Source organism: Crassostrea angulata, chromosome 10 (assembly GCF_025612915.1).
Source record: "Crassostrea angulata isolate pt1a10 chromosome 10, ASM2561291v2, whole genome shotgun sequence".
NCBI lineage: Eukaryota > Metazoa > Mollusca > Bivalvia > Ostreida > Ostreidae > Magallana > Magallana angulata.
This window is the reverse complement of record NC_069120.1, coordinates 24,328,779-24,356,655: the sequence shown is the minus strand read 5'-3', so window position 1 is coordinate 24,356,655 and position 27,877 is coordinate 24,328,779. Positions and strand designations below refer to the sequence as shown.

The 27,877-nt window shown below is 32.2% G+C and overlaps 2 protein-coding genes across 3 annotated transcripts; one reads left to right on the top strand and one right to left on the bottom strand.

Annotated features, from left to right (window-relative positions):
* Positions 1–6,897, top strand: LOC128165199 (tetratricopeptide repeat protein 4-like). Its single transcript, XM_052829460.1, has 12 exons — positions 1–98; positions 1,707–1,857; positions 2,769–2,877; positions 3,250–3,411; positions 3,924–4,001; positions 4,148–4,215; positions 4,397–4,453; positions 5,194–5,280; positions 5,451–5,644; positions 6,083–6,173; positions 6,373–6,455; positions 6,767–6,897. The coding sequence occupies exons 2-12, from the start codon at positions 1,732–1,734 to the stop codon at positions 6,864–6,866; spliced, it is 1,155 nt and encodes a 384-aa protein (XP_052685420.1). The 5' UTR covers positions 1–98; positions 1,707–1,731; the 3' UTR covers positions 6,867–6,897.
* LOC128165204 (probable dimethyladenosine transferase) lies at positions 6,884–27,690 on the bottom strand. Of its 2 annotated transcripts, none has more exons than XM_052829471.1 (12): positions 27,544–27,690; positions 24,512–24,585; positions 13,717–13,803; positions 13,472–13,533; positions 11,593–11,686; positions 10,596–10,645; positions 9,925–10,048; positions 9,284–9,376; positions 8,489–8,553; positions 8,316–8,379; positions 7,541–7,647; positions 6,884–7,429 (listed from the first exon to the last, which is right to left on the bottom strand). In XM_052829471.1, the coding sequence occupies exons 1-12, from the start codon at positions 27,599–27,601 to the stop codon at positions 7,387–7,389; spliced, it is 921 nt and encodes a 306-aa protein (XP_052685431.1). In that variant the 5' UTR covers positions 27,602–27,690; the 3' UTR covers positions 6,884–7,386. The 2 variants fall into 2 exon arrangements, with proteins under 2 accessions (XP_052685431.1, XP_052685433.1); XM_052829473.1 differs by lacking the exon at positions 27,544–27,690 and adding an exon at positions 24,798–24,821.
* Positions 27,691–27,877: the final 187 nt, after the last annotated feature.

Sequence of the window (27,877 nt, the reverse complement as noted above, 5' to 3'; positions counted from 1 at the left end):
ATAAAATCCTTTTTTTATATGGCCAGTGTGGGAAGGTTCTGCTTTTAAATACCGTCATCTGTTTCCTGTTTGATTTTTACAACGTGAATTATTGTGAGGTAATTTATTTAATTATTGAGATATTCATTCAAGTTTTTACATAATATTTAAGGAATGAACTCAATGTCTTCCCAAGTTACACGAGTATAAACTTGGTTGGGGCAGTTTTAGCTGCAGGTCTTCGGATGGACGACCTGGGAGCTACAGTATGATAGCTACAGTGCCTCCCACAGTAAAACAAAAACTGCAATTTACGTCGCACAAAAATTTGCACTAGTTTTGGACTAATTAATCTTATTTCTAAAGACTTTCAATAGAAATAATTGATTCCAAAAAACTCTTCGGACATTTTTTCTACGGATAACGTCACTTTATTTGCATCTGATATTCTTTCAAACACCATTACCAATCCTGTAATGTTAGATAGAATGTTCTATTGATAAAATAACAAATGTCCTATGGACCCAGTTTAATGCTGGAATTTGTTCCCTTTACTTGCCTCGTAACAAATGAGAAAAAATATTGTGTTGTATATCACCTAAATTTTCATATGATTGGTCTCAATGTTGCTCTTTATTATAGTCCCATTTTCCCACATCAACTGTTTTTGCAACGAAATCATAGCCACTTTAAACATCACGTTTGAAAATTCGCTGTATACGGTTGCCATGTTAATAATAAAATCTGAGACAATCACATTCCGAGTGCTATTTGCGACAAAATGGCAGGCAAATTCAAACGTGTATATTAACAAAATGCCTTGTTATGACTCATTAAATGGATTTTTTTGTAGACTTAACTACCTATGCATGTTCAAAAAGGTTTGTAATGAATATAAATGTGTTTTTCCTTTGGAGATTTTTTTAACAGACTTTAAATTGACACGAAGCAGATCTGTTTTGCGGCTGCTACATTGCAAGTATATGGGACGAATTCTTTCTGTGACCTTAGCGCAGCTTGGTAACCATAAGATTATTCTTTCTACCCTAACGTGAAACGGTGCAGTTTGTTTTCATTTAAAAATTTTGATCATTCGATCTTGACGTAAATTTAACACACTTTTATATCCCAGGTCAATTAGCGTGTTTAAGCCTGTGGCAAGTAAAGAGACAATATCAGTTGGAAATTGCATGAAGAATTTGATGTTACTAATCTTTTTCCACAAAATTTGTGTGAAAATAAGGTTAAACAGTGAAAAACTAGCGCAGATTTTTGTGCGCCGTAAATTGCAGCTTTTTACCATGGGATGCACTGTAGCTCCCAGGTTGTCCACATGAATTTTTTCAGACCAGGAGCTACAGACCTGCAGCTAAGACAGTTTACATTTTATAATCTGCAAAGCATTTCCTTATTTGGCCTATCATATATAACATTCTTTATTTCTTTTTACAAAGAAAACCTAATATATGGACTAAGGGGACAAAGAATGTGTTATTATTATTATTTGAATGTCTAATTCATCTGCTGTTAAAAAAAATTGACATGTTAACCATTAAATAATTTCATCAAGAATAAAACTGTTTCCTAAAAAATTAGAAACAAAGAAACACGCCACAGACAGTTGCTATAAAATGTTGTTTCTTTTAAGCATTTCTACTTGAAGTTTTCTTTCTACCTAATGCCTAAATTATTTTCATGGTTGATTAAACAGTCCAATTTCTATGCAGGGAAATAACACAAAGAAAACAAACAATGCCGGAGAGCAAGGAAGAAAAGATTCGGCGATTAAACCAGGAGCTTGAGGATTTCATTGCAGCAGAAGTAGCAAAATCCCAGGAAAAGACAGGCGATGAAAAAAGTTTTGAAGAAATTTTACAGGTATACTGATATATGAGAGTTGCTGTTGTACATGTAGTAAACACATAATTTACAGTTTTACTACAAAAGTGGTTAGGGCAGTTTATTCTTGTTATTGCTGCATGACATCCTCGTTTTATATTGTGACTATTTTCCTTTCACTGACTTGTTTTAACAAAGAGAAGAGACAGTTTCTGAATTATCTTACATTGTTTCAATTGTAGCAGTTCAGTGCCATATAGGTTTTTATCAGTACTTCGTGTTGTGTTTATTTTTGCTTTGAGACTGAATTTGACCTCTTAAGTACATTAAGAATTAAACTTTACTAAATTATGAATAAGGTATGAAAACGACTTTACTCTCAATTTTGGTAAACCATATATAGTAACAAACCAAACTCATAGTAAATGAAAACCAAAATTAGCAACCCTTTAAAAATTTATTATAACAAAATAAGAACCCAAATTTACATCAAGTATTTAAAATCCCCCAATCCTAAAACCTAACTTTAACAGGGACCTCAAATAGACAGATGAGACAGGGACTCAGGAGAAATGTAGCTAGCGAAACCAGCTGTCTCCCTCCCTCTATCTGTCTGGAGAAAAGTAGCTAGCAAAACCAGCTGTCTCCCTCGTCAAATAAGGACCTACATGAGTTCATATAGGGAAACGAGAACAAAGACAACTGTCATTAAAGTTATTGGTTATCGTATAAAGTGGGCGTTACCAAACTAATAGAATTAAATCACATCGGGATCAGAATACTAGTATATTACCGTATATTATATATATTAAATAGAAACGAAATCCCGATCTATTACACAAGTAACCTGTCTTACATCACTTTATCCTGAAACCAAAAAAACGTTTTCCATTATTTTTACACCTGTATAAGTCTGTTTATATTAACAGTCTTGTATACATTGTTTTCAGGAAATTGAGACCCATCCTGCATTTATGAAAGATGTGGACTACACAAAACCCCTCAGTAAAGAAATGGAAGGACTGATGCGAATCAAATATGAACAGCAAGATCCAACATGTACATCTTTATTACAATAATGAAACTCAGAAAATGTGATATACTTCATCATCCATATCTAGCCCTATTATCTTCTTGTACAATATAGATTTACTGCACCCAAAGTTACCTATAACAGCAATTTCCTTAAAGCAAATGTATCACTGCTTGAAACATCATGATCTTTATATTTTCAGTAAAATCCATTAAAATTGTTAAATTATTTTTATTCCAAGTTATAAACAATTTTGATTCGTAAAACTCTTTTTTGAAAGTGTAAAAATACTATGAAATGGTCAAGACTATCAGCTTCGTTGAAAAGAATAAAATGAAGAAATAAATATAAACAAACTAAAATCTGTGAGTTATTGATTTGACTCATTTATCTGACAGGTAATGCTGAAGCTTTCAAGGAGGATGGAAATGTTGAATTCAAAAAAAAGAGATATGACATTGCTGTAGATAATTATACTGCAGGGATAAAGATAAAATGCCCAGACAAAACTCTCAACGCTGTACTGTACTCAAATCGGGCAGCAGCTCAATTCTATAAACGTAAGTCTCCTAGCTACCAAGATTTATGGTATTTTCAAATTGTAGTACATGTACATGTACTTATGCATGGATCCAGATTCAGAAATTTTAACAGGAAGGCTTCCCCCGCAACTATTTTTCTTAAATTTACACAATCTCTTTATCTAGATTGGGCACCTGTTTATGAATGTATGTTTGTTCGCCCTAAAATTCAGTCGCCCCTGACCCCTGATTGCCTGAGGTCTCTTTGTCATAGAGTCGTTGCTCAAGCATTGTCTTATTAGGTCTATCATATATTACGTTCTTTATTTCTTTTTACAAAGAAAACCTAATATGTGGAATAAGGGGACAAATAAATGCAGATAAAAAAATTTATATTAAAAATTTTTTTTGCTTGTTAAGATTTCAGATAAGTTTGCCCCCCCCCCCCCACCCCACTTTCAACTTTCAACCATAGTGTTATGTGTCAGTTATAGTATGTTGTTTCAAAAACATTATAAAACTGAATCTCAGAGCACTTTCTTCTATTGCAGAAAATTACAGATCAGCACTTCAGGATGCAATCATTGCTCGCAAATTCAAACCAGACCACATGAAGGCAATTGTTAGAGGTACAAACTTCTAAATTCTTTGTGCACAACTGTGACACAACTGTAAAATATTTCAAGGGTCCATACATGGATATTTATAACAATAAAAGAGCCAGTACTATGTTTGGGTGATAAATACATGTAGTAACAATTAATGGATTTTGTAGGTGCTCAGTGTTGTATGGAGATGAAGAAATATGCTGAGGCCAGCTTATGGAGTGATCTTGGATTAGCTGTATCCTTTCTGCAAACTTCACTTTTTTGTACAATACATAGCAGCAAAACTCTGCTTCTTGTTGAAGGGAAGTGTAGTTGGCTGTTGAATCGAAACAGCTTTGTAATTTTTGATTGATTTTACCCTGTCATCTTCTGCAAACTACCATATACAATAGTTTGTTTTTCTTAACTGACCACAGATAGAAGAGACAAACACAGTCCTTCTAGAAATTAGACAGAAAGCAGAGAAGCTAAGGGTAAGATTCCAAATGCAAAAAATGGTTGGGGAAACAATGCAATTTTGAAATTAGTACACATATGACTTCACAAAACAGTCTGCAAATGGCTTCATTTTTACACAATAACTTTCACAGACAATCGTATGTGCATTAATGCATATTAATGTCTTCTGTCTAGGTGACTTTGTATAAGCCAATAGATGAAAAAAAACCCAAACACTAACGCTTGTTTGAGTAAACCTTTATACCGTAATTACATACATTTTCTGGTATATATACCCTCTTTGATGAGAGTTTTCAGTAGTTAACATTGAAAACATTGTTGCTAATTGAGGCTTTAAAAAAAATACATTACTTTGATACCTTTATTAAACGGATTGTAAATTGAAAATTTATAAGAAAATAAATTCATTCAAACTATTATGTTAAATGGTAGTGTGAAGTGTTTAATTCGTAAAGAAATTTGTTATAAAAGTGTTAAATTTTGTATTTATCAACAGGACTCAGTTTGCTATATCCGTAAATTTGTATATCCGAATTCATTATAGCTGTAATATTTTACAAAGATTTGATAAGAATTTTACTAGGGACTTAAAAAAAACTTCGCTCTATCCGATAATTCACTATATCAGTGTTCGTACTTAACAAGTTTTACTGTATACCCTCTTTGATGGGAGTGTACTGGTATTTAGCATTGAAAACATTTTTGAGAATTGAAAATTATACTGAAGGTTTTACAAATGTGTTTTCTTTGTTAGAGCATACAAGAAAAGGAGAAAAGGAAAGAGGAGGCCAAAGAGAGAAAGGAATTGGCAGAGCACAAAAAACTGATTACAGCAATAAAGGTAATGTTGATTAATTTGAGATAGGCTTCGATTAATATTTAGGACTGATTTCTATGTAAATTTACACCATTAACCCTAAAAACTTTGATAATAGACAGAAATTTGCAAGAGCTGATATATATACTAATTTTTGGAGATTTTTTTATCACAAAAAAATGCTTTTCCCATAGAGTCGGGGGATCAGGCTGGCCGGTCTAGCTGACAAAGGATATGACCCTCTCCTGTTTACAAATGTAGAGCTTCACAACCCTAGTGGAGCCAAGGTTTACGTTGACGCCGAAAACACTCTGCACTGGCCTGTTTTGTTCATGTATCCTGAGCACACTCAGACAGACTATATAGAGGACTTCAATGAAAACCACACGTAAGATTTTTTTAAAAAAAGTTCACTATCATGGAGATTTTACTTATGACTCATTCATTTTTATGATATATGATATTTGTGGTTTTAGAAAAAATGATTGACTATTGTTTTGAACTTTTAATTAAGAGTTTTAGAATCCCACATCGTTCATAAAACGAATAAAACATGCATCACAGAACAAACGGAAACTGAATGAATCCCCACAACATAATTTTGATTTAATAATTTTTACCTTATACCAAAGATCTGAATGTCTAAGTATATGTATAAGACTTTAGTTTTAATTAAGATTAAAAAGTCAAAGAAAAATCTGTGTTGTTTTTTTACTTTTTACTGAGAATTATGTTTATTTTGCCAATTGTCTTGGGCAAAATTCTTCAAATGAAGTGAGCTGGAAAAGCTTTGTTTAACATATTCATAAATATGTTTCTTTTGCAGGTTTGAGGATCATATCTTCCACATGTTTGGACCAGATGTACCTCCAGCCTCGTGGGATTTGGATAAGAAGTACAAGCCTGAAAATTTATTGGTAAGATTTACCTTTTATGAATGCATCATTTCGTCTTCATCTTACTATTGAACCTATAGAATTTTAAAAAGAATAACTCTTTGACAATATGTATTCAGATTAAAATTTATGAATACTAAGTACTCAGGTATATACATGTACTATCCAATCATTATTCCTATTAAAATATCTTTTGACTACTGATAATTACTTTCTTCAGATCTACTATGAAGACAAAGAGAAGACCACCCTACATCAGATATCCCCATCGTGTACTCTGCTGGAAGCTCTTCAAAACAAATGGCAAGTTCATGATTATTGTTGGGGCATTGTTTTGCTATTGCGTATTTTATCAATTGAAAACAAGATTTCCCAACTTCAATCCTAGGCTGTATACCATCTCTCTCTCTCGATCTCTCTCTCTCTCTCTCAAATGAGTGTACTGGTAAATAGTTGTAAAACAAAAACCTCAACTTATAATGCTGTAATTTTTGAGTTCTTTTAAGTGAAAATATACGTTTAATTTCTTAAAATCCTCTCTATATTTCAAGCACATGGTATCCGGTAAATTAATAACCCAATCACTGACAGTATTCCAACTGTTTTGTTTACAGGTTCTTAGTAGATGCTGGCACTCCTTGTTTCATCATCCTTGTGAACAACTCTCGATTTCAGCAACATTTTATCAAAGAGTACACTGTAATTCCATCATAAATTCAAAAGTCAATAAAATGTTTTACATGTTTTTATTCATCAATAATTCTGATAATAACACAAAGATTAACAACACAAAGCAGCAAGTACATTTTGTACATGCATATACAACTAAAGAGTAGTCAGGATCTTCAGTTTGCTTATGGTTATTTTTGGGGGGTTTTCTTATGAGAAAAATTTAAAGAGCAAATAATTGCTTTACGAAGAGTCGGAAGACCTTAGAAGTTTGATTCAAACTCAAAACTGTCAGAGTGAAATAAAGGAGCAAATTTGTCAGTGTTCAAATACTGTCAGATAATATAAGAGAATAACCATTTCAACACCAGATGCTATGATTGTTTCAAGTTTTAACATTTGGTTTCAGTCTGATGATGCTGTGTCCATTCAAGCCACTATTGGACTCAGAACTGAGAAAGTTGCATTGCATTCAATTAGTTCCTCACACTCACAATGAATTTTGACAACTTATTGACTGGTGAAATATGAAAGACCTGGCAAATATCTTCCTTCTAGGACAGCCTCAAGAAAAATGAAATCCTTCTCCGTTAAAACAGTTCAACAATCTGGTGAAAACAAAAAACATGCAATTTAATTCAATGCAAAATGATAGTTAAAAATGCGGATACCACACATATTAAAATTATCTTTCATTGAAATATTAAAACAATCTTTACCCCAGAAAGTCATCAATATCCATGGTCCTAGCTCTTTTCTTCTCAAAGTCTCCTTTCTCCAAAATCTCTGTAACCTTTGCTTTCACATCAAAGTCTGGTGCCACTGGCTGCAAGAAATGAAGACAGATCTGGCTTAATATACAAATGTTGAATCTCCCATGTAATTTAAAATCTTGATACATGCTATTTTCTTATTTTTATACAACTCTCCCTTTTCATACAGCTATTATCATAATATATACATTTGGAATATTACATATGTACTTTGGTACTGTAACAATAGATTCACTCAAAAATGAAGAAAATAACCCTGATGATATCATGGGTGTAATATTTCCAAAGCATGCACTTTTTAACTTTTTTTTTTAAATGTTACATGTATGTCTTATAACATACTCCTATAAAGCTTCATTTTATCGTAATGCCATAAAAGCACAATAGCAACGCTCACCTACCGAACAACAGAAAATCTTTTGAAAAATAAAACTTTCTTTAAACAATCTAAATATTTTCTCTATATTTTGTTTACTTTTATCAGTGGTATCGAAAAAAAAATTTCTAGATCGCGCAAAAACATGCGCAAGGAAAACTAAAATCACCACCTTAAATCTTTGTTAGGTTTATATACACATAATCTTATTGTAAAATCTTGACCATTAACAAAAGGGAGCTCAGTTTTGTCTGATCATCTCAGTTGTAGACGTGTACTTGTGGCTCTAGCCTCTAAGTTTTGTTAGAAACCAACAGTCAGTAACATGATACAGTGTAAACTCACCACAGACTTGAGAGAACAATGAGTTCGGTAATTTTTCTCCAGCAATTCTAACACCTTTGTATATCTACAAAAAATACATGGTGGACATTGATCAGTTTCACACCCAAATGGTAGGAGTGAAATGGATATTGCACTTAAAACAATTCCCGACAATCTTTATGTCTTGCACTCACTTAAAAGAAGCTCCTATAGTTTTGTTTTTTCTGGAGAAGCAAATTCTGACAAGTCCATCCCATTCCTACAGAGAAACCAGGAAAAATTATTAAAATAGAATTCATTTTATTTATACATATACAACTAATGCGGCTTACAGACATGAACACTAAAAAAATAAAACTCCCACAGAAAATGCAAATTAAGTTCACACAATTAACGTTAGTTTGTACCAATCAAACTGCATGCCTCGGTAGTTATCCACCATAAATTCAGATAAAATTTTAGAAATGCCCTTGAAGTTTGAAACATGCATAGAATTGGGAAATTGAATACATGTTAAAATTACATTCATTACTACCTGGTATAATAATAGGAACCCATTTTGTTCAGCACTGTGTAATCCAAAACTTTGGATAATTCTTTTTAACCTAGGTACATTTCAAGCACAGAGTTCCCATTCCACTTTATTTCCCCAAGAACCTGTTGCACTTTGTAAATCTTTGTTGAGAACACTTTGGATTTTGTTAATTAACTCAAAGTATTTTAAAGAGTCTATCTTGTGCCTGAAATCAATAAAGTCTACGTGGTTATAAACCTTTTATTTGCTATTCATTTTGCACAAGTTAGGTGTTTAAATCTCTTTAATTCTCCAAGCATTCAGTTCCTCTGAATGTAACTGTACTTAGTTTTTTGTTGTGGTTTTTTTTTTTTGGGGGGGGGGGGGGGGTTTACAAAAATTCTGTGTACTATATATTGTATGTTTACATGGTTTGGAGGGATCATTCCCACTCTGTGAAATGTCTTAGTTTTACCTGAAAGTTGATGGGAGGAGGGGGGTTCCTTGGCTCTATTCTCACAACACTGGATTCCACTTTTGGTGGGGGTCTGAAGTTGTTCTTGCTAACCTACAGTAATCAATTACAAAACAGAATTGCAATAGCAATCTACACTTCACCTTTTTTATTGCTTTGATATTTTCTTCAATAAATTAGAATCAAAAGTAGACTACAAATGAAAGCTGTCAGGAGGTTTTTTTTTTTACACAAATAGCTAATAATTGTTTTAAAAAATACACTTCACTCATATATTGTTGCCTGGACATTGTGAGCAGTATTTCATTCATTATTTGTTATGATCATGATATTATTATTATTATTTTTTTTTTAATGTATTTGCCCCCTGAGGGCCCTTGATTGGTGAATAAATAAATAAATAAATATATTCAGTCATATTTTAACGTGTTTATATTCAGGAAAAGTTAAAAGAACATTTTTTTGGGGGGGGGGGGGGGATTTAGGTTTTATCATTGAAGAAAAATTGCTAGGAGAAACATTGCTGAATTGGAGTTGAGGTAAACCATCATTAAATGTTTGACTTTAGCAAATATATATATACACCAATATTTGATAATGGGAAAAAATTGCGAAAAGAACAGTGCAGAATTGATGTGAACCTTCATCAAATGGTCGACTCTGGCTAACAGCTGGGTGTTGACGGAGAGTCTGCAGTACAGTTTGTCTCCAGGCTTGGCTACCAATCTCTGAGCAAACTCCCTCTGGAACATCAGCACTGCACATCTGCATAAAGATAAAAAAATAAACCTTTTACTGAATCTATTTTTCTACAATTATATCTCTGATTACAATATCCATGTTCATGTATACATTTATAAGGTTAATGGTTGAACTCAGCTCATACGTTCACCATTGTAACAATATGTAGTAACATATTTTAAGTATCTATTTCTTTCTCTGCCACAGCTGTGGCAAGGATATTTCAGCATATACATGTACCTGCATATTGTAATATACGTTTAGAAATATTTACAAAATATAAAGAGTAGTCGCATTATAAGTAAACACTCTAAGTATGTTTGAATGATGATATTGAGTTGTCTCCCATCGATAATCAGGGGGGAATGAAGTTCTAAATCATTAGCATTAGTGCCCTAGGCACCATGAGAAATACTGTATTGTGCTAACTAAGAAAGTACACGGTACATGATGAAGTTATCTCCCATTCATAATATCTCTATACAAGAAAGTTCAATACATGTATTGATATGGAACATAATGAAACAACATAGATCCCAATTATTATATTTACTGTATTACCAAAACTCACCTAAAGAATGGTCTATGTAAGAGCAACTTAAATACAAAGGGAGAGGATATCTGTAACATAAAGAAGATAAAATCACTGTCAAAACAATTTCATGGTAATTCATAACTTAAATAAACTTCATATTTTATTTCTTTCATAGTCTGTCCCAAAATAATGTGTCAAAAAGATATTTTATCACAAAACATTTCCAAGATGACCCAGTATCTTTCCAGGTAATATGCAAACCCAGAGTTTATCGGAATTTACAATGAAGTCACAACCAAAACATTCTGAATCAACTAGGACGATCAGATCAATCACTTTGTGTATGTTAATTGTCCTAAATTTCAGAATTTGCATTTTCGCAGAAAAAATAACAGCTGTCTGAATGTAGGGCAATTGTCAATATTTTGACAGATTTCTGAGGCATTGAGTTTTTGAGCCCTTAATACTTGCATATCTTTTTACTTGTATTTCTTGTAATGTCATTTTTTATGGGAAGTAAGAAATTTTGGCTTCAATGTATACCCCAAGGGAGCTTCAATTTCATAATGGTTTAAATTGGTCCTTATTTTATTTTTTAAAGATTCTTAGAAATCTGAAGATGAAACCAATACAGGTAAGATCAAGTCACAATAAAACTTTTGTCACATTCTCAAAGCAGTAGATACAAAATAAGGAAGGATTTCAATAAATTCTGAATGCAATGTCCTGTTTTGGTTAAAATACTAGTAAACGAGGAAGTAAAGGACCACACTGAAGACAAAGAGGATGTTAAAATAAGATTTTTTTCAATGAGATTGAGACATAAACTCATTCCTGGAAAAATTCACATGTGGCATGGTGTACCTTGTGCTTTGTGAATTATAAATAACTGAAGTATATATATATTTTTTATCAAGGGAAAAAAAAATAATGACAGGTGTCTCTGCAACATTCACATACATGTACCGGTATCTAAAACAATATCCCTTTATTTTTTTACATAACTACCGGTATTTAAAAAATATGCACAAACCTGATAAGGAAGGTTAGCTACGCAGATGTCAAAAAAAGGCAGGTCAGTTCGCAAGACGTCCCCAACAATCAGATGGAGTTTAGTCTGGAAAGGCCTGCATGAAAGAAAACAAATAATACATATCAGGAACTAACATTTCATGACATGTTCTCAGGCCATGAAAAAGACACTGCATGGGAACTCTTGTTTAGATCAAATTTCACTTTCTCAAAATTCATTTTCTTTAACTGTACAGCTAAAAATATATGGTATACACCCACACAAAAACCTTATAACCATGATACTTTTAAGAAGGGAAATTGTTCAAATCAGCACGGTAGTAAGCTATTAAGTTCAATAAGATCAAAGGATGGTATTCATTTGTCTTTGAGGGCATAATTCAGATCTGTAGAGATTCGTATTTTCATCAGATTGGAATTCCGGTCCTTTGTCAGGATAATCCTGGCCAGGATTCTGTAAGATCTTACTCCTTAATTCACTTTATAATTACCTTCTCACATATACTGATTTAATTAACAAAAGATAAAGAGATTGGCTGGAAAAGAAAACCCTGACTTTTTCCTACTTAACATAAATGGCAATAAAACTGTATAGTTTCCCAGTAGGGCAAATCTATAACGTGGTTACAAATAGGCTTTACTAAATTTACTGTAAACCAATAATTTGCTTGTAAGAAATTTTTGTGAGGTTAGCGAGAGCCTCATCGTCGCAAATATTTCTCGCAGTGAACCAGTCGTTGTTGTATAATTGTTATAACAACACGGGTCTGGATAAAGCTTGGTTGTGAACATAAGTTGTCGCAAACCAGTTCATTGGAAGTAAATCGGGAAATAAAGTCCCTAAATGAAATGAAAATTGGTTTACAGTGATCACTCTCCCTAATTTGAATTTAATTTTTTGGTCTTGGTGAAACCAGGTGACAGATTGGCTGCATTGGGTACTAACTGTACCAGATTTGAGACATGTCTTCTCCCTAAGGGTCTTGGGAAAATAAATTAACCAGGAATTATTTTCAAAAATAAATTTTTCATGTTTTATTGATTATACCGGTAAAACCAAGTCAATTTAATTTATGTAATCCATTACAAGCTCATAAACATTTCATTACTTTACATCATAAATTATATAACTTACTTCCCTCTCCGACAGAGACATCAAATATATATCAATAATAAAGCTAGCTGAATGATTAACCTGTCTTTCTCTATCGACATTTTCAAAAACTCATTAGGATCCAATTAGTGATGGTATATAAAAACCACGGATGCCAAGTCATTAGGCCTGATTCTGTAAATCTGTTAGATCTAAATGATTATAACATCTCTGGTGATCTGAGATGTTTAACATGGATGCACCACAAACAGTTGTTGGATGTTATGCATTTTAAGATGATCGCAGTTTCTGATACTATTACTCCTATTACTTAAGAATATCAATAACTTATTTCCCCACATAGTGTTGTAATATATGCAGAAGTATGTGCACTGAATAACATTGAAATGTATTATATCACATTAAAAAACATCAACATGCTTTTGTTTCCTTTTAAAACGCATCATAATAAATTCTAGAATTCAGCACATTTTATATTCACATATACCCGACACATTGATTTAACTGATAAGTTTTCTTGTCTGCATGATACAGAAGAAAGTCTATACTGATTCAAATTCAAGTTTGAAAGGTCCTCGGATGCAACAATAAATGCCTACCAATGCATTCTTATCATCTATTTAAAGTTTTAAAGGAAACCTGGGATGACAGCCTTCTTTTCTTCATATGTTAATCTAGTCTCATCATCCTTGGTGGGAAAGCAGTTATGCATTTAAGACATAATAACTTAATAGACTAAATGGTAGAAGGTAACGTAAAAACTTACGTTCCCTGCACTCTTTTCTGTAATTCTGCAGCCAGCCGAGGGTCAATTTCACATGCTATCACCTAGACAAAATCGGTAGTCTTTTCAATCTACATGTACATATCAATTTTTAATTTAAATATTAAATTAAAATCTGTTGTTTTGTAGCTTGACAAGATAGAAACCAATGATTTGGCAATGTACATACATTTTAGATTCTAGCTGAATTACAAGCAAACAAATTACTTCAGAATTTACATTCACACCTTTTTGGTTTTCTCTAATAGTTTCATTGTCATATTTCCTGTACCTGGTCCAACCTCAAGAACAACATCTGTGGGTCGAAGTGCAGACTACAATCAGATAAATAAAAAAAGAATTCAAAATTTTGATATATATATGTACAGCGTGCTTCCACACATAGACTAAGACTGAGAATAAACATATCTCAAAGAAATTTAGTCATCATTTGATTGAATCTATAAAATGACAATTTTCTCCAACATGAGGCCAACAGGCCTTGATGGTCACCTGAGTACCAAAGCCCATATATGGACCTGTCAGCGAGTCTCTTAAATTGTTTACATTTTAAGCTTCAATCCTAATCTGATCCTCCTCTGACTATAATTACTCTACTTATTATTTGATGTTTACTAACAACAATAAGTTACCTAAATGACTTAAGTGACCTTAAAGAAATATGTTCACTATATGGCCATATTTGTCACTACCTCCACCCCCATTTAAAAAAAAAAAGCCCAAACCTCCCCCCATGGGCAGTGACTTTTACAATTTAAGAGGAGGACATTATATATATATGAATTTCACATACAATTATTTTGGTAGAAAGCTTCATGGTCATCATAACAGTTTTTCTCAAATATATATTGGCCTGCCCGAGAAGAAAAATTTTTCTATGAGATTTAATAAATTTTTACTATATCGCCATATAAGCCCAAACCTAGGGCCTGAAGCTGATCCAAGGACCATGAATTTCACAGATTTGGTAGAGGGCTTCATGAACATCATAACCATGCATTTAGTTTTTCTCAGCTTTTTTTTTTTTTTTTTTTTTTATTTGAAATATTTTTTTTTTTTTTTTTTTTTTTTTTTTTTTTTTTTTTATTGTAAACAAAGGTTAAATATATAAATCATTTTATGAAACATTTACTCTCTCACTTCTCACATACTCACATTTTCATCCCATATTGTAATATAAAATAAAGAGTAGGGTAGTTGCTTGTGATAGTTATGCCTATGCAGTAAAACTGCAATCCATGTGAAAAAAAACAGACAAACAAACCAAAGAAAGAAACAAAAAACAAAAAACATAAAAATATTAAATTGATGCATTATTGTACACATGTTAATTCTAAACTGCCAGATGATTAATAAAATCAATCCAAGGAGACCATGCTTTTTCAAATTCGTCAATTTCTGATTTCTGAATATAAATATACTTTTCAGTCTTGTATCTTTGATTTAAATAGTGTAAAAGCCCTAAAAAATGTGGCGTCTTACTTTGTTTTAAACATAAAAATATATAATGTTTTGTATATAGGATTACAAAGTTTAGAATTCTGTTCTCCCAAACAAGGGGATAAACACCAAATAATACATTACAAACATCAAAATTAACATTTTTGTTGCATTTCTCGTATATAAGTATACTAAGTGCATTCCATAGAGGCTGGATTTTCTTGCAAGTTGCAAAAACATGTTTTATAGTTTCAGGCATATCTTTACAGAACGTACAGCAGTCAGAGGTAGTAATTCTGATTTTCTTAAGATAATATTTAACAGGAAGAATTCTATGGAGAATTCTATATTGTAACCAATTAATAGTTGAATCATTGGTAGTTCTAAAACATATTTTAAACACATCATGTACACAGAGATCATTTGGCAAAATATCACATAGCTCAGCATTCCATTTGTTGATAGCTGTAGGTACACAATCATTTAAGGTTAAACATATGTATATATGCTTTGTTACTTTTTCTTTCAAAAAAATAGACTCATAATAAAATGGCATAAATGTAGTGCAGTCTCTCTTCAAAGTAGACTTATCAATAGACAAATATGTCAAGTATTTTGATATTGCACATATAACACTATTTTATAACATTGGAGGTATATATGAAAAATGGAATCTTTCAGTAAAATCTATTCTTGACAATATGTTTCCATTTTCATTCATAAAATCTCCAATGATTTTAACCCCTTTCATATACCAATCTTTGATAAATACATATTTACATGCAATTTTTATATTTGGGTTGTACCACACAGGAATATTGAAAACATTCTTGGTATTTAATGAGCTTTTAATCATTTTCTTAGTATAGCATAGCCAAGAATTAAAAACATCTTGCCAAAAAATATTGTTTCTTTGAACAACCATGCATGATAGAAAATCATCACCAAAATCAATAAGTTTTTTTGCAAAATCATTACCATTTATTGATAAAAAAAAGTCCATCCATGGTTTGTAGCCTTGAGTTAATTTCTTAATCCATGAACATTTAAGAGATGCCATGAAATTAGAAATGTTAACCATTTTTAAACCACCCTTTAGGTAATCGAGAGTAACAATTTCTCTCTTAACTTTATCACACTTTGAATTCCAAATGAATTCGAACAGGCTCTTACTAAGAGATAGAATGACATCTTGTATTGGATTTGGAAGTGAAATAAACAGGTGGTTAAGTTTTGGAATAATCAAACTTTTTACAACCGTGATGCGCCCAATGGGAGTTAAAATTCTCCTCCTCCATTGTTGAATTAGAGAAAAAACTTTTGGCAGTTGTTTATTATAATTTAGTGATGTCATTTTATCTAAGTCGACAGAAAATTCTATTCCAAGTAAATTAAAAGAAGTGGAGCCCCAATCAAGTTTCCAACGTGAATGGTGAAAAACTTCATTAGAAAATTTTTTAGAACCTATCCATACAATTTTTGTTTTAGAGCTGTTTATCTTCAAACCTGAAATGTGTGAAAAAAATTCTAAAGTATCAAGAGCTACGAAAAGTGACATTGGTGAACCATCTAAGATGAGTGAAGTATCATCTGCATACTGAGAAATCTTATGTTCATTGCCATTAACAATTATACCTCTAATATCAAAGTTTTGTTTTATGAGAATAGATAAAATTTCTGCACATATCAAAAATAAGTAAGGAGCTACTGGGTCACCCTGTCTACATCCTCTTTGGATTTTGAACTGTTCCGACAGGAAGCCACATTGTAATACAGAAGCCTTAAAATCTTTGTTGAGAATCTTTATCCAATTTATAATATTATTTCCAAATCCAAAGTATTCTAGAGCTTTGTATATAAAGGACCATGAAACAGAATCGAAGGCTTTCTCAAAGTCGATAAGAACTAAAAGACCTGGTATGTTTTCATTTTCAGTGAATGACATTAAATCATAAATAATTCTAGTATTTTCTCCAATATATCTTCCTTTAAGAAAGCCTGTTTGTGTATCAGATATAATATAGTCTAGTGTAGACTTAATTCGATAACTAATACATCCTGATATAAGCTTATAGAGAACATTCAGAAGAGTGATGGGTCTCCAGTTTTTCAAATACTGTCTTGGTTTGTCACCTTTTGGTAAACATGATATAATTCCCAATCTCTAGGAAATAGGAAGTTCCTTTTTCAGAAAAATAAAGTTGATTGCATTTAAGATAAAAAGTTTTAGATCCTTCCAAAAGAATTTAAAGAATTCAACTGTAAAACCATCACTACCTGGTGATTTGTTATTTTTCATATTTTTTAGAACCTCAAGAACTTCTTTTTCAGAGATTTCAGCTTCTAACGAGCTAGATATATCTGGTTCTAACTTAGGAATATCTACTTTAATAATTTCTTCAAGGTTAATATTTATTAAATCTGAATCAGCACATGTATATAGATTTTCATAGAATTCTTTGACATGATTCAATATATTCGATTGCTTGTATATAATCTCCCCTTCTTCAAGTTCTACTTTTTTGATAGTTTTGTTCAGAAAATTCCTAGACTCCAAATTTAGAAAATATTTTGTTGGTTTCTCTCCCTGCTCGATCCATCTTGCTCGAGATCTTATGAAATGGCCTTGAAGTTTATGTTTTCTTAAATTTTCAAGATTTGATTTTTTTTGTTCTATTAGTTCAAAATTAATGTGTTCTTGAGATTCTAAGGATGTTATTTCATTAACTAGGGAGATTTCAATCTTCTCTCTTTCCTTTTTCTTATGAGATGAGTATGAAATAGAAAGACCCCTTATTTCCATGAGAAGCACCTCTAGGAAGATACTGTCGTCTATATCCTTACTGAAAAATGTATGAATATCAGCATTGTATGCATACTGACTCTTTACTCTATCTATAGTTTCCTTAACCTTATCAATGAAAACCATGTCAGTCAGTAAACTACTATTAAATTTCCAAAGCCCCCTACCTCTTTCAAAAGGGTTAAACTTTAGTTCTAAAATAACAATAGAATGGTCAGATCTGTAGCCTGATTTAATATCAAAATTTTCTACTATATTAGACAGACTGTTTGAAATCAAAATATAATCAATGCGACTTTGCTTTAAAGGCGTTTTTTTTCTCCATGTATATATTTTTTTACCTGGGTTTAAGACCCTGTAGTAATCCACTATCTGCAAATCATCCATAATTTCTAAAAGTTTTTCTCTAGCCTTTGGATTGTTTATATACTTATAGTTGTAGGTATCTATATCTGGATTGAGAACAAGATTGAAATCTCCACATAAAATAAAATACTCATTATCCAATTCTAAAAATATATTTCTAATATTTTCATAAAAACCTGGCTGGTCAGAGTTTGGACCATATATATTAACAAGAGTAACCCTGGTTTCTTCTATGGTAAGATCAACAGCAAGGAAATTACCTTCCCCATCTTTTTTAATATTGTGGATATGAAACTCAAAATTATTATTGAACAATATGCATACCCCACGCGCATTAGACTTATAAGAGTTAAAAATACACTGATATCCCCACTGTGATTCAATAATAGGTTCACTTTTTTTTTTTTCGTTTTTCTCAGCTTTATATGGGAGTAGAAAGGATTTTCTAAGATTAATTACATGTTCACTATATGGTCATATTCACCCTGCCCTAAGATCTGAACCCCTGACCCAGAGGCCATGATAAAAATTGGCAATGTAGTTTTCAAGAAGAAGTGAAATGTAAAATAGTTAACAGACAGTGCACAATGCATGGCGACAGGTGAAGACCAATGGCCTGAGTGACTCAGGTGACCTAAAAATCTAAAATAACTTATGAAATTGAAAATGACAGTAAATTTTGGTCATCATTTTATCAATATTTTAAAAGATGGATTGGAATGCTTTATTATTTTATAGGAGAAATCACATAAGATATACATGTATTAATTTCCACTCATTTGTCTTATTCGGCAGTAAAATGACAACAAAATGATACTATTTTTGCAATCCAATCAATCAGTATCATCAAAAATACCATTTACATTTTTTGTTATTTTCCGAACATAAAGTTCAACATTAACACCATTCAATCAATCTGTATGGGTTACTGAACTACATGTATTCTGTCTGACAGAGAAGCAATAAATACTGTACTGGAGGATGGCATCCACACTCAAGGATCTGATACAATTTACTGTGAATAAAGCAAGTTACAAATATAGAATGCATTATACATGTACATGAACTTTGCATTTTTTTTATTAAAGGAACAATGTCGCTCTTTGGAAAGTATGGGTGATATATTTCACAATCCAAACTTAATTATCTTCAACACAATCCATCATTCCACTATAAATCACCATTAAACACTGTCATTTGCAGCAATTTGTCTCTCAACATTGTAAAAAAATTGGCCAAAGAAAAATGGCTCCACCGGTGTTTCAATTATCTCCTTGAATGGCCCCTAGACTTAAGAAAAGTTCCGCTTAAAATATGCCTCTCTACAGTGCAAAATAAATTTGCCAAAGAGAAATGGCACTACTGGTACTTGTGTTTCAATTTACTTTTTCAATACCAATAGGCCTTCAATGGCCCCTAGACTTTAAGAAAAGTTCCACTTAAAATATGTCTCTCTACAGTGCAAAATAAATTTGTCAAAGAGAAATGGCACTAATGGTGTTTCAATTTACTTTTTTGTTTAAATCAATACCCAGTAGGCCTTGGAAGGCCACTTGACTTTAAAAGTTCCACCAAAAAACTGAAGCAACATATCCATGTCTTTATTTTGTTGTCTTGTAGATCCCTCCAAACTTCACCTTCAGATTGTTTGATAAAGCTTTTTTTTCAATAAAGAAATACGGTCAAAATAGTGGCTAGCTAATAGTGTGTCACAGATATTTTAATCTAAACTCATAAATACATGTAGTGCACCCTTAAAAAGCTTAAATTCCTTTCAAATCTTGAGAACAGTCTGTCTAAATTTCTAATAGACATTATCTGAACATAAATCTAGCATTAAAATATAAACTTGAAATGGATAAATGTCTGAAAATCCACTGAGTTATGAAGATAGCAAAAACTTCCAAATGGAATGGAACAGGATTACTTTGTCAAATACCTGGTATTACCTGTATGCAACATTTTTATATTTTCAGGGTCACTTTGTGGATACTCCTAGTAAGCTATTTTGCATCCCAATAGATGAACTTTGACAAATACTGAAAGAGTACACAGTCAAATTTTAGTATGCCAAAATTCAATTTTTGATTTGAAACATTGAATTAGACCCTAGTGTCTCAAATCCTTGGCTATTGCAAAGATTTCTCTCCTAATTGTGAGATGATGGTTAAATGATTTTTGCAGGACAATGGGTTAGTGCATGGTTACACAATAAATCACACCCCATCCCTCCCCCCCCCCCCCCCACACCCCATTATTTTTATTATGGTCTGCAAAAACTGCCCCCCCCCCCCTTCCCCAATTTGAATAATTTTGTGCCATCAAAATAACTACCCGGTACTTGCATCTGTTTTTACTAAGTACCAGTTCAATCTAATGACATCTAAAGATATGGGACGCTTCAAATGTATTAGAAATTACTGTGTGATAATGTGGTAACGTTATTGTACATACCAATCCATCAAAATATCACATATAAACCAAATATCCTAATGACTGATAGTAAAATTAATGTTACAATGAATTTCAACCCCTACAATTTAACATTACATATTGATTGATACATACCACGTTATCTCATAAAACTGAATATCATTATTCCTATAAACAAAAATACTGTATTCCCCAAAAAATCATGAACAAGAAATGTTGAAGAAACTTATATGACCCCTCTCCAAAATTGAAAAGACTAAAGTTCAAATTTAGAATGTCTTTGACTTATCAAAAGCAACATAAATCAGTATTTGTAAATCAGAGTAATTTATATCATTAATAATCTATCTGAATGTATGACTTTTGACCATGTATCATACATATAAATAGAAGCAATCTACTCCTTAAGGCCACCCAAATTTAATTCTATGTTAAACATTACTTAAAAATGCAAAACCAATGAGGAAGGCGATAAAATTCAACAAACAACATTTTCAAACAAATGATTTTTATCCATTTACAATAATACAAATACAGTGTGTATTCAGTCTACATGTAGGCTACCTCTTTATGATTGTTCTTGACAATCCCATTGAGTATCTGATATATATAGTCCATAATGTGCTTTAAACAATTCGAATTTCAACAGATTGCAGTTTTTCAGTCAAATATAACTGGAAAATATCAAATTAAAATAGGAGTTGGTTTGGTTTTTTTCTAAAACACAATTCCTCCTAAACCCATGTTCACAGGTTACATTAACCAGATAAGGATTAACTTTGGACAGCCTAAAGAGTACCAAGTTTTGATGTCTGCCAAGCAAAGTTTTTATTTTTAATATGAAGTAGAGAATATATTCCTATTTCTCAAAAATGTAAGATCATCGACCTTTACCTCAAAATCAGTAGGGGTCATCTTCCAAGAAACAGACATGTTGACCAACTTATTGACTGTCGTGTGCTACATGTACGGTATCTAATGTGCTTTTGTCTCCTAAGGGAAGGTCAAGACTCTCAGTTGTCTATAACTCAAGGACCATTCATAGGCCCCCATTCATAGGCCCTTGTTCCATTCAAACAAAAGCACCCAGCAATCAACAGAATCCTGGCAACATGACCTTTTTTTGTATGTGATGTAGTATTGCTCATCTTTCATCAGAATATACTTTGAATTTGGTCTTTTCTTGTACAATGTCAATACGCTGTTACTTCACATGTTCGTTGTGTCGCACTGTTAATTTGCACTGTTTCTACTTGATTTTCCTAAGAAGTTATTCATTGTCATTTGATAACTTCAAAAGTGAAGAAGATTTGTTTAAAAGGTGAACAAAGTTCACTGATTTTCTCAATTTTAGTCCCAGCTCCACTACCATATGTGGAGGGGGAAGGGGGGTACTGAATGCATGAAAATAATGCATTCACAAGGTTTCCAGTAAAGCAATTTTAGCAGGCTTATAGAGACTGAGTTGATAAATGTAATTCCAGGACATAGAATAAATACAAGATATTTGATACAGGTATCTGAAATGAGAGACAATTTTATCTATATTAAATCATGTCTATCTTATCTCTGAATCTTACTAGTAACAAGTCTGATGAAAAACAGCTAGTTGTATAAAGGTCACACTTACACACAACCTACAATGTTTCGACAGAGCTGCTCAAAAATTTCTTTCCATTCGTATTACAATGTAAAAGTCTCAAGTTCAATACACATGGCTGGTATCAACCAGATTTCTAGCAAATGTGTGTAAATACAATGGCACGAGGACTTCATTTGTCAGAAAAGCGAGATTTTAAAAACCAATTTATTTCATAAGATATCATTTTCTCTGTATATTAACAGTTATTTTCACTGTTATATCAACAGAAGGACTAGAAGCAATTCAATAAAGTTATACAATCACTGCCTGTGGAACAATGACCAGACAGTAACTAATTGCTGGCTGAGAGTCGATCATTACTTGAAATGTTAGTCACTAAGTGGGGCCATATTCCCTGGAGGGGCATATTGGTTTGGTCCCTTTGATTAAATGCACCACCATTAGTTTTCAACTTGGTAATAAGAGTCTCGAGAGATTCTTCATCATTATTGATCTTTTTGTCTGTCTACAGTCAGAATTCATAATGAACCCTTTCCATGGTGTTCCTCCAGAAATCTGAGGAGAAATCCAATCTTCATTCCATATAATTAACTCTAACTTTACAAGAATGGCCACATATGTTGTCATAGCAACCAAATAGATTGATTTTACATCAGAGAACTGATTCTCTCATTTTTCATCCAGAATTTTTATGGGCTTTTTTCTCATTTATCAGACTCTGAACATCATCAAAGTTCGATAATATCTTTTGAGAAATTCAACTAGGTAGCTTAATAAAATTTATTTACAACTACTACTGCACTTGCATGGATAATTAATTCTTGTGCATTGAGGGTCACCTCACTCACCTGAGTAAAAGTTCTCAAGTGAACCTTTTTAAAAAAAAAAAAAAATTATGTAAAAACTCTATTGTGGCCACATCCTGGGTTATTGGGTATCATTATTTTTATCAAATTAGAATCTTTATTAAATCAGAAAGTATTACATCTTTTAAATGTACCTAACGAATGCATCCATCACTGACCCCATGTTAACTTTTTTCCCCCTTAGTTATTCCTATGAAAAATTTATAAATACATGTATATTAGCCTTGCAGTTCTCAGGTTAGATCTTAGAGATAAAAATAAATGAAAGTTATGTTTGCTAATTCCAAGATGACAATCCAGGACAGTGATAGGTAAAGATCGGGTGAGCTAAAAAAAATTCAGATAACTGTACATAATGAAATAACGTGACTAATGAGCCTCCCTAGTTCTTCATAATCAGTCACTTTTGTCCTTCGAATTCATCTTTAAAATAATGACTGACAAGTTTGATGGATGACTCCACATATTTCTGATCTTCACTGGAATTTCATTTCTCAAAGTTAAGCCGTCTCCACAAATCAATAAGATCAACAAGACTAGGGGATTAGGGGAATAAGGACACGCTTTTCTGAATCCATCTTCAGCTATTTTATTGCCAAGCTAAATTAATCAAACCCATTGTTCTTTTTGAAGTTTATTTCAATAAGTCTTGGTCAATCTTGTTTGAAACTAGGAAAAAATTCACAGTAAAGGATGCATATCAATTTATTTTCAGATTTCAGTTATATGAGTGACAAGCGGCTTTATCTCCTGCGGTTTTGTGGATGGAAACATAGACAAAAATCTATCAACTTGTCCGTTGTGTTTAATCCAATCTGTTCTTTACCAATAGATAAATTTTGGGGATTAGATTTGTGTATTGGCATTTCAAACAATATCAGATTAATATATCAGTTCAATCTTATCAGATCAGACAGTTTAATCCTGAGCTCGTGTGTTTTATGTAAAGACTATATCAAATGGAGTTGACAAATCGACAAAGAATGATCATAAAAATAAAATCAATAAAATTAAAGACCTGTGACTTAATATTTTAACATTTCATATATAGAATTAATCATGGTTAAATATAAAAAATCCAAGACAGCAGGGTTTGATTGATGTTTCCCTGTAACTACATGTATAATGTACTGTATCTGATTAAATACTGTATAAATATTCGCCCCCGTTTTCTTTTCGCCCTTATTGTCAGTGGGTGAATTTAAGACTGGGCATATTCCAATGTTCCAAGTTATTTCTGCGAGTCTGGGCGAATTTAAGACGGGGCGAAACCCCTTGCGAGTGTAGAAGGGCGAAAATAACAATTTATTCAGTGTGATATCAAACATCTCATGTTCACTTGGTGCAGTACCTCAATAATAGGCCTTATCAAAACATGTAATCTTTACATCTCTCTCTCTCTTTCTCTCTCTCTCTCTCACACACACACACACACACACACACACAAAGAAGTGCTCTTGTTGACTGTTGTAATGTACATCATTGTAACAAGTATAAAACATAGTTCTTACCTTTTCAATCATGCTATTTACTACTAATGGATTCTTCAAAATATGTTGACCAAATTCCTTGTTAAAATTAATTCCTGTTCAAAAAACAAAAACAAAGCATATCAAAATGAAAAAGTAAAGCCAAAATCACTTGACAACACTGCTTAACATACAAGCCTTCCTGTTTCAAAATAATTGTTCCTAAATATCATGGTAGGAAAAGATGCTATATTCTGATAAATGAACAAACTGAAGTCTTTGCGATTTGCAAAAAATGAAAATTCAAAAACATATTTTTTATGCATACATTTTTGAGTCTGCAAACATCCTTTAGTATATATTATTTTGATTGATTCTGAACATGATGAATTAGGTGAAACACCAATCCTGGTTTAAGATAAAAACAATGAAAACATACACAATATTTCAGAGAAAAAAATTAATTTCCCCCTTTTTGGTCAATAATCATCTTTATTATACTTTCATGTTAAATACTGAAATCTGATTGGTTTTGACGCAGTCGATAATCCGTTATATAACCCTCAGTGTTAGCAACACACTTGGCAACGGGTAACGCAACAAATTGTTACATGCACGTAAATTATGTGCGTACGGTTCGCAATAGAATTCACGTCATTCCTATATGTAAAAGCAGTAAAGTTTTCTATGAAATTAAGACATTCAGTATAATAAAATTAATATTGCCTGTTTGGGGGGGTAAGAGTTGAAATTAACACCCCTTGAAAACCATTGTCAACCTCCGCTTCGCGTCGGTTCACAATGGCATTCTCGGGGTGTCAATTTCAACTCCTACCCTCCCAAACAGGCACTATTTATATAATGTAATTTTTCAAGCATTGTTTGACTACAAAAACATCCAAGTATCTTCAGAGAAAATAATTGACATTATAAACCAGAAAAGTTGCAATACATGTACTTTCATCAGAAGGTCCTACTTGTTTTGCATATGTCCCATCAAATGAATAAATACCACCATAAAGTCTCATGTATAACACACACTTTTTTTCAGCCAAAATTGGATCATAAGCAGGGGGTGCGTATTATACATGGGAACAAAATTTTACCCCATTTTTTTTTTCAGAGCGTGTTTCTGGATACCACAAATATGACTGTCGATGGTGTATGTTATGCAAGTTTATTTTGACAAAAATACCTCATTCTTAATCTAATTTCCATGTATTAGAATATTTATCCACCAAGACTACTGTTCCTTGCATCAAACAAGCTCTTGTCAGTATATTCGCCATTGCGTAACTAGCCATTTGTTGACTTGCTGCGTGGTCAATATTTGTTTAACAAATTCCGGTGAAGCATGCATCTGTCTCATGTTAGAAGTTAACTCATTCATTAAATAAGTTTTCAATGGAAAGTAATTTAAATGAAAATGATTTCACTTTTCAAAACAGAACTTTCAAATGTGTCTTATCAAATTATTAGATGGAAAATAAAAACATTAACATCAAGGAACCGATCTTTTAGATACTGAATTAAAGTATAATAGAAAATTTATTTATTTTTGAGTACTTTTCTTCAACTTTTTCTGAAGTCACAACTTTTACGTTTTACATATGAAACATGATATCATAATGTAGACTGAGCATGCTATGTTTAGTTTAACTATGACTTATGATTTGAGTAGGCAGGCAGATCCTATGTTTTAAAAGCATAAAAATCTGCGTTCGGCTCAACAGTCACACCGTTTACATATTATTGATGTTGTTTTAGGTTTGATCTGCAGACATAATTACTTTTAAGGGCTTGGAAAACATTATCAATGCATACACATGGGTGATTTTTTAAAAATCTCAATTAAAAATTTCACTTATTTGTGGGTGTAATATACATAGGAACAGCTGGGTTTCTGAAAACTATTTTACACCCAAATTTGGGGGTGCATATTATACACAGGCATATGCTATACACAAAACTTTATGGTAAATTGTTAAACTTGAGATAATTTAAGGCAAAAGCATCAATTTGTATTCTTTAAAAAATGTTTCTTCTGTAAGAGCCTACATGTGGTTTAATTCTACACTACATCTATTTCTCTCATAAATATCCGAAATCATTAACTCCTTGGCTTTACCCATAACCAACAGGTCCAGCACAACCTCCTGATTTAGCTTAATAAAGCTTAATAAACTTAATAAATAGCTTTATCAAGCTATTCAGAATAGCTTGATAAAGCTATTTATATGCAGTTTTTTACAAAAATGTTAATTATAAGAAATATACAAAAATTTGCAAGTTAATTACCACTCATATTTATACCACGGACCATTAAAAAAGCAACCCTAATTAAATTTAGTTTTAACACTGCTGCTTTTGAAAAATTTTAAGCAAAAAATATATTTTCATTGTTTGGGTAACTGTCCACCACCTTGATGGATAAGTATGATTTTTTTACATTGTGCTGAATTATTTCCAATCAATTATCTTGTTTACCATAACTGACCTTCTTTATATTTCAATCAAGAAGTAACTGTGAGGTCCTAAATTATTGCCCCAAAACTTTTAGAACTTTGAATGCAAAGTCTCTAAAAGCGACACAAATTGATGAGTACCGTAATCTTTATGTGAATTGTTTACACAACAGTTCAAAGTTGAAAACTTTCACTGCCCTAAAGTTTGATTTTGTTTACATGTTGTAAAAAATACACATTTATGAAAATTGTATGACAAAATAGCTAAATTAAGCTATTCAGAATAGCTTAATTAAGCTACATGGATATAGCTTTTTCAAGTTATATAGCTAAATCAAGAGATTGTGCTAGACCTGACCAATTGTATGACATGGAACAAATATGTCTAGTACAAAATTTAAAATGAGAAAATATCTGATGAAGCGAGGTGGTATCCAAAATTGCGTCCTCCCTTGTTTATTTTCCTCAGATGTGACCACTTTTTTTAACGATGCTGTTTTTCTATACAACTTACAAGCCCCTGTCACCTATGTAGAATCATTAACACAACCCTACATCAACGTTATTCACAAATCATAAGCGGTAAAATATAATGTAAAATACTCCCACCTTGTTTTTGAACATCTTGGTGTGTTCTTGATTTCTTTGCTACTCGTTCTTTTGGCATATTTCACTATATTTAAGATTTTTTGAGAATGTTTACGTCGTACCCACATGTGCTTCCGGTTGGTTCGCAATAATTTCAATACCGATCCCGTGCAGAAATACATTTTATCCATTGAATCCAAACGTATATGGTATATACGTCCCTGATCCAAACTAATGTTTCAACTTTTGAATGATATCTAAAAAAAAAAAAAAAAAGGTGGCGGAAAATCTCTGTAAAACAATTATCTAAAATTAGCTCACACTGATTTATCTTAAAGATGTGCATAATTTTAAT

Coding starts and splice junctions, on each gene's coding strand:
- LOC128165199 (XM_052829460.1), top strand. CDS start 1,732: ATGCCGGAGAGCAAGGAAGAAAAGATTCGGCGATTAAACCAGGAGCTT. Junction 5,645..6,082: donor GACTTCAATGAAAACCACAC/GTAAGATTTTTT, acceptor TTTCTTTTGCAG/GTTTGAGGATCATATCTTCC. Junction 6,174..6,372: donor ACAAGCCTGAAAATTTATTG/GTAAGATTTACC, acceptor TACTTTCTTCAG/ATCTACTATGAAGACAAAGA.
- LOC128165204 (XM_052829471.1), bottom strand. CDS start 27,601: ATGCCAAAAGAACGAGTAGCAAAGAAATCAAGAACACACCAAGATGTT. Junction 24,586..27,543: donor CCAAGATGTTCAAAAACAAG/GTGGGAGTATTT, acceptor TTTTTTGAACAG/GAATTAATTTTAACAAGGAA. Junction 7,430..7,540: donor GATATTGATGACTTTCTGGG/GTAAAGATTGTT, acceptor TGTTTTCACCAG/ATTGTTGAACTGTTTTAACG.